The sequence below is a fragment of the Poecilia reticulata genome, linkage group LG2 (assembly GCF_000633615.1).
Source record: "Poecilia reticulata strain Guanapo linkage group LG2, Guppy_female_1.0+MT, whole genome shotgun sequence".
Lineage (NCBI taxonomy): Eukaryota > Metazoa > Chordata > Actinopteri > Cyprinodontiformes > Poeciliidae > Poecilia > Poecilia reticulata.
Window position 1 is genome coordinate 7,839,135 of NC_024332.1, and position 7,667 is coordinate 7,846,801.

A 7,667-nucleotide genomic window follows, 5' to 3' on the forward strand; every position below is an offset into this window, starting at 1 on the left:
CTTTGAGTTAAATAACTCAGAAGAAAGTAAGAAACATTTATGAAATCAACATTAGATGACAAGCACGCTTTGTTTTTATAAGAAAATCTTTAATTTATTTCATCATAACAGGATAAATGTTCATATTTTACAGCCTGTCTCCATCTAGAGGACAGATAATGTCACTGCAGCAGCTGGGAAGGAGGATCCTCAGCGTTTCTTCCAGGTGAACTTGCGCCGCGCTCCCTCCTGTCCGGGCTTCTTCCTCTCTCTAACCCGGGGGTCAGGAGTCAGCAGGCCAGCTGCAGGGAGACAACAACAAGCTGAAGCGAGAGAATTTGTTCCTCAGCAGATGATGCTGCWGGCTGTGCTCACCTTGCCTCATGGCCTCTCCTTCGCTCTGCGACAGGAAGCTAAGCAGCGCCCGGGAGATGGCGAGCCGCAGCGCCCCCGCCTGGCTGGACCTGCCGCCGCCGCTCACGGAGCAGTCCAGGTCGAAACGGCCCAGCAGGCCGCAGAACTGCAGCGGGAACATCAGCTGCTCCCTGAGCCGGGGCAGATAGGAGAGACGGGGGTGGGAGTAACAAGGGGGGGACAGTTAGCTGAGCTCATTTACTGCCTGGTCCCGCTCCGATCAGAGCAGGTTCTGACTCAGCACAACCCGGTTCTGGGTGGCGTCTCGGCCTGAATGAACCCAGATGCTGACAGAGTTGGTTGTCACCCCCGCACTCCAATTACAGTCGGCGTGACAACGGCTAGCAGCACACACTCTCACACACTCAGTCAGCTGTGTAATTAAGTGACTAGCAGCAGATAAAGGAAGGCTGCCTTCCATTCCTTCAGGCTGTGGAGGACAAAAAAACGTCCCGCTCTCCATTTAAAGGGAAACGCAGTGAGAGGAGGCCCACCTGTCCTGCAGCACAGGGAAGTAGTGCAGGTAGTCTTGGCCGTTGACGTTGACGCGTCCTGCGCCGCAGTCACGAACCACCACTGATCCCCTGGACGATTTCCTCCTGCCTGGAAGGAAACACRGATCAGTTTAACTCTCCTCCTCTAGACGGYTACAGCTCCTYGCAGTTTGATTCATTAATACTTGATTCACCCGAGAGGGAAATCAAATGTCATAACTCAGATCGTCCACGTATCACGAGAGTCGTCGACGAAGGTGATGCTGCAGACAGGAAGGATCTTAAATTGCACTGGGCCGTCCTGACATGCCAACAGCTCAGTATCCAGGCAACAAAAATGATATTCTACAGAAACATGTTCTGATGACATCATAAGCTCTGCTGATCCACCTCCTTTGCTCCTTTCTAGCCCTCTGTCTGGGGCGACAGCTGAGCAGAGAGACGTTGGGATATGATCTCCATAGTGAAGGATGGAAGAGACTCTTTCCTTCTGCCTCTGCATCCATGAAACCTCATTTTCAACTCCCAGRATTTTGGGGTCAAAGTTCATGTATTAAATGAGCTTCTGAGATGCTAATCAGCTGTTCCCAGTTGGAAAAAAATACCTTGTTGCCATGGTTATGAATGATAAGTGTCCTAAATTAAATAACAAAAGAACAGTAACCCTTCCAGCTACTCAGCATCCAGAACTGTCTCGGGTTTCTAMAAACAGCTACAATTCAACTAKGAATTGATGAATTGAATTGAAAAGAACCAATAAGGACCAGCTGAGCTGATAAACATGCTGCCACCACAAGACGCGCATAAAAGTTGGAAACATTCTACATATGGTAAAAATGAATTTAACGAGTGAAATGTTGGGGTTAGTATTTGTCAACCGTTGCCAGTCTAWAGTCTTCCCACCCTCTGCGGTGCTGAAGTCCACCCCGGCGTCATCCTTCTGCAGCGGCGGCACCACCTGATACATGGACTGGGCCTCCAGCTGCTGGCGGTGGTTCATGACGAACTGCTGCTCCAGGCTGCAGCAGGGCATGGCCAGCAGGCGCTCCATCAGCTGGATGAAGTGCTCGTACTGAGGAGGACAAACAGTGGATCAGTCGGGGTCAGGCCGAGGTCAGATCACTGTGGCTGCCCTTACGTCTTGACCAGAGATGGGCTCCACCAGCAGCGCCTCCACCTCCTCCTTGGTCAGCCACCTGCTGGTTCCCAGAGCGCTGCAAGAGACAGGAAGTGGGTTGGTTTTTGACAGAGACGGCTCTAATCTAAGAGAGGACAGGTTTCAAAACCAACATCTGCYTGGGCTCAGTCGGGAACAGTCCTTCGGCTCTCAGCTGGTCCTGGTGCTTCTCCACCTTCAGAACTCTGCAGTACAGATCCTGGAAGGCAGAGCAACCAGAGCAACGGTTAACTCTCATTCCGCTGGGCCTGAACACGACCCGACCCGGGTTGACTCAATTTACCCGACGTATCTAAAAATATTACATTTTCCTTTAATTTTAATAAAGTATTTTTCAATTGAATTGAAGGCCCATAATCTCTGTTTATGTAACCATTCTAGCAGATTTATGCTTTCTACAATGATAATAGTAATTTATATCAACATAGCTTTAGCATATTAGTAACATAGTCTAGCATTAGTTATGTAATATACTAGAAATAGCAACTTAGCAAAAATCAGCTAACAGCTACTGCAGTAATGTTTTTTTAAAAATAAATTTAGCTAATAAGCTAGCTTTTTAAATACATTGAGCTAGTAATAAAGCTAGCATTTACTAATTTACAAACAGATAGTTTTCTAAAATGGCATTGGCAATTGCTAATACAAACGTGTGTCATCTAACATGGTCAGATTAGCTAGCAAAACACTAATTAAAGCTAATATATACACTAACCTTTGCATGTTAGCTAAAATTAGCTTGCAGGTAAGCCTTAGCTTATAAGTGAACATTATGTATAACAAAGCTGTTATGTTACCTCTTGTGTTTGGCTAAGCCAGATTTCTCAGTGAGATTTAGATGGTAAAAATATGAAAAATACTTGTTTTCGTTATACTAAGAATACCACGTTACCTTCCAATGTGTCACTTCAGTACTATTAAGTGTATCATATTATGAAAGTAGCTGCTAAACTAATGTTAGCCAACAGATGCTAACATTAGTGGTTTTAATGATGGCCTACATTCTAGCATGCGGTGACTGTGGTTGTGTGGGTCAAGTGATCGCCTTGYGATCGGAAGGTTGTAGGTTCGATTCCATCTTCCTCCTGCCTATCGGTGTATAAAGGGGGGCATTTTTTAATGCACATGGGTGAGTGTGACTCTAGTGTAAAGCGCTTTGAGTGGTCAAAAATGATTGGAAAAGCACTATATAAATTCAGTCCATGTAGCAATACTAATGCTAGCAACCTTGCTCAGATTTGTAGACTTTAAAAAGCTCAGTCGACATTTTTTGTCTGTTGTTTTGTGTGGCTTTGACATGAAATAAAAAATGGACGCATGATGGGACAGAGCCTGACTCAGACACTGCACTTACATGCATGAGGGAATAGTAGGCCTGTTTGCCAGTGTAGAACAGGAAGTGGAAAGGCCGTCCATCTGGTCCCCACTGCACCGCTTCACAGGCAGGGAAACAAAGATCAGCTGACAGTTTGATGATGTCAAGATACTAACAGATCTGTGGAGGCGTCACCAACCTCTCTGCTTTGGAAAGATCTCAACGGGATGCTGCAGATGGAAAAAAACCCCAGCAAAACATGAAGCAGTGTGCATTCATCCAGAAGACAAATTTCATATGACCACATTATGATTTTTATAATCGTCTGAAAATATGTTCGTTCTTCATCCAGTGAAGTTAAAAGTAATAAAGCTACTCCTTGAAAGTATTTTTTCCCAAAATGTTGTTAAAGTAAATGTACACAGTTACTACCCAGATATGAAAGCTTATTGGATAAATTGTGATGATAAAAAAAACAGAGTAGTGGCGATAAAATGGGTTTATCTTCAATATTTCTAGATCTAATTCTTYGATAGATTTCACTTGTAATAGAGAACACTCTCCCCATTCTCTTCATGCCCACCAGCACAAGCCCCGCCCCCAAAAAGAGGCGGCCCTTGTTAAGACTGTAGTCTGTTCTTTTCTTTGCTTCGTCTGAACAGAATTACTTTTAATGCCGTTTTGTTTTCATGTTTTTCCTTTATTAATTCTGAATAAAATATACATAAGTATCACGAGGTGGAACAAAACTCAATGTAACCAAACAGAGTTAGAATTAGAACCACAGAATTATGTGGTTAACTGACAGAAAGCTGTTAACTATTTTCCAGAAAGGGGATTAGAGACGCTTCTAACATCATTCTTAGTGATGAAAGTTTTATTCGATTGTGTTCTCAATACAACAAGAATGAAGGCCTAAAGAGGCTGGATTAACCAGGTTAGGAGAGAAATGTAAAGAGAAATAAGTGTAATGATCGACTGCATGTTGAGGTTTGTGGGTGAAACGCTGCAGTTAGTGGTGAACTGATAAAAGTGAAACCTTACCTTCATGAGGGGCCGAGCTCTCTTCTCAAACAGGCCAGAGGGGAAGAGGTAGGCGATGCTCCTCTGTGGGGGAGAAAGAAAGCAAAGAACAAAGATGAATAACTAAACRGTGAGGGCGCTGACGGGCAGCACGTCCAGAGAACACGGGTCGCCAAGCGTGACAGAAGAAGAGGCACGAGCTGCTGGCGGGTTCACGGAGAGGCGAGCCGGATCCGTTAGCGTGAAGCCGAAGGAGAAAAGGCTCTCGGCGGACAGGGTGAAYGTCCGATGGGTTCACCGCRAGTTCACCGCACGCCTGCTGTTAGCCAGCATCACCACCCCGGTCCTGTCAGCTCGATTAGTGAAGCAGCAGGTCCTTTAAGGTTGTCACGACGACAAAGAGCAGCTAGATGGGGTTGGGGGAAAACTGTGAAAAACGGCGGGGAACAGATGAGGACACACCTGCGCCTCCCTTGAGATCCGACAAAACGCGGGAGAGATCCGGGAGGAGCAGCGACGGAGTGCCAGAGGGGAAGCTGTTCAGATCGGAGTGAAACTCAGCCACATGGGGAACATGGAGGTTACAGATGACAGAAAGACAGCTCCAGAAGGACAAAAGAGGCTCAGAAGAAAATCAAAACTAAAAGCAGAGATACAAGACATTCAATTCTAACTGCGGGAGCAGGGAGAAATGCAGCATTTTAAATGAAGGGGGGGAAAAAASATTTTGGAGTTCTGAATAAAACAAAAGGTTTGTTAAACTGCGCCAAACAGCTATTGATGATGTAGATGTTTCCAAAATCACTAAACTCTGATTTCTCCTGAAGACTAGTTGTGATGCGAGTCTGAAGGGGAAGCTGCAAACTGAAGAGGAGCAGTTCGAATGACTGTCGCTAAASCATGGGGCGTTCACTGCCTCACATGGAAAACAACAAGAAAAACTACTAGAGAGGCTGTGAAGAACCCGTCAAGCCCCCCGGTTCCACCTGATTAACACATTTAATTCAGCATTACTGATCAAACATCATCCATAAACAAAAACTGACTGAAAAATGTTTTTTTTTTAATGCAGTTTCTGAGCATTTAAGAATGACGTCTCAGCTGCTGGTTTCCCCCAATTGTTCTGTCTAAAGAGTTTTTCATGAAACAACTCCACCAACGTGAGGAGGTTTCATTTATTAGCTTCACATCAACATCAGGTTCTCAGAAAGACATCCACCAGGTGACGATGATGCCTTCAGGGACCAGACGTCCTGACTAGAGATCCGAGGAGCCGTCCCTCCAGCATGGGAACATCTCGATGAATTCCCCGGCTCTTCCTCTCCGTCACGCCTGAAGCGTCCCGACTCCAGGTCCGGAGCGCTGGCTGTCGCTTTGCTTTTCACACCTCCACAGACAGCTCTATTGGTTACTGGCGAGGGACGGAGCCACAGACACGCGGAAAATTGGGATAAATGTGTGGAAATTTAGCCAAACAAACAGGGGGGTGGGGGGATGGAGGAGCAGGGTACGGGCATCAGATGGGGGCGGCCATGCTCGCCTTCTGCCAAGGATGACAGTTAAACGTGAAACACCGTTACGGCTGGGAAGAAGAGGAGAAACACAAAGTCCAACTGTCTGCTCATCTGGGATCAACGTGTTGGAAGATCTGTTAAGATCAGAAATCAATATTTTCAGAAAAAAAAAATAAAGACACTCGACATGAACCAGGGAGTCAGTGCTTCATGTAGAAATGATAAACATATAAAATCCAGATGATCAGGTTCTAAAAGAACCAGGATACTCTTCTGGACCAATCATGACCTCTGACCTCCCACAGCGTTGAGGAGAACAATAAACCTTGGCAGGAAGTGTTGCCAGGGTTTATYTACAAATAAATAGTATAATTCTAATTATATATGGCTGGAACCAGTAGTTTTGCTGAGGTAGATAAGATAAGGGGATAAGATCGACTTCACATGTAATTATCGACCAATCACACATCTCCCAAATTAAGAAAATCAGCGTTGATAAATCGGCTGGCCAATAAATTGGGGCATCCCTAACACACCAATCAWTCTGTATGTAGACTTCTGACCTTGAAGACAATAATAAACAACAGTCGGAGCTATTCTTTCTTTCATTCATTTCCAGGGACATCTGTTGGCCTGCTTCACAGTCAGATGTTCATCTGCTTCTCAACTCCAAAGGTGTGRCTGTTTCCATAGTGACCAAACTCACGTCTACGTCCTCCTGAGTGAAGTTCTCGGGATCCTCTCCCATCATGTTGGCAAGGTGCCGCTTCCCGATCTCAAACTCCTCCACCTGCTTCTGAATGAACTCTGCGGTGAACGTCTCCGGGACTGTGGGCCTCAGGTTCTTCCTGAGGAGGACGGGAGTCCCGCATATCTGCAGGGAAACAGCAGCGCTACTGTCATTCATTAGCATTAGCCTGGCATGGCTAAACATCTGTTGAGCATAAAACCGCAGCCGAACTGGACCCGACAGGTTCAGAAGTCAAACAAACCTCAGCTCGTCACCACACTTTGCTTAGATAACCTGTGATGTCAACATGTTTGCTATTTCAACGATTCGTTAAGCTAGTCTCGGATGACAACAGCATGCTAACACAAGGACGTCCATGTTTTTATCATTTAAATAAATGACTTTTAATGCAAAGAGAACAAATTAACGGACTGTTGGTGCTTGTTTACCCGTCGGCAGAATTGCAGCGTCACTGGCCTTGYAGACGAGGCGAAWTTTACACTTTTCCCCAATAACGAACCGACAACACGAGCACAGTTCGCCGCCATCTTTGGTGACGACAAACGCGTCARCGGCGGAAGTTGATGTACGTCACCACTGCATATGATTTTCTTAAAATTTAAATACAGCTAAATATTGTTGTATTAACTTATTTATTTCGTATGACTATTTTAGTAATTTAAATAAAACTAAACTATTATTGTACAAAATTATTCATTTATTTCGGTTTTATTCTAAAATACAAATAATAAAATTCCATTTAAAAACACAAAACTCCAGGACAAGTAAATGAATTAATACAGTCCACAAATAAAATCATACATACAAAAATATTTTAAATATTTAAAACACTTTTTACATATAAAAAAGAGGATTTATGACACTGATGAGTTTTTAAATTTAAAGTAACATTACTTAGGTTGACACAGAAGGTCAAACAGGATATCTTGATACCAAAAAACGTTTAAATCATGATCAGTTGTTTCAAAACCTTTATGCCATTTGATGTGACATAACTGGA

At 44.4% G+C, this 7,667-nt stretch overlaps 1 protein-coding gene across 1 annotated transcript; it reads right to left on the reverse strand.

Annotated features, from left to right (window-relative positions):
* Nucleotides 1-68: 68 nt before the first annotated feature.
* Nucleotides 69-7,214, reverse strand: mrps9 (mitochondrial ribosomal protein S9). Its single transcript, XM_008424020.2, has 11 exons — nucleotides 7,096-7,214; nucleotides 6,623-6,790; nucleotides 4,424-4,486; nucleotides 3,579-3,609; nucleotides 3,419-3,498; nucleotides 2,178-2,263; nucleotides 2,026-2,101; nucleotides 1,791-1,959; nucleotides 888-996; nucleotides 355-524; nucleotides 69-281 (listed from the first exon to the last, which is right to left on the reverse strand). The coding sequence occupies exons 1-11, from the start codon at nucleotides 7,192-7,194 to the stop codon at nucleotides 190-192; spliced, it is 1,143 nt and encodes a 380-aa protein (XP_008422242.1). The 5' UTR covers nucleotides 7,195-7,214; the 3' UTR covers nucleotides 69-189.
* Nucleotides 7,215-7,667: the final 453 nt, after the last annotated feature.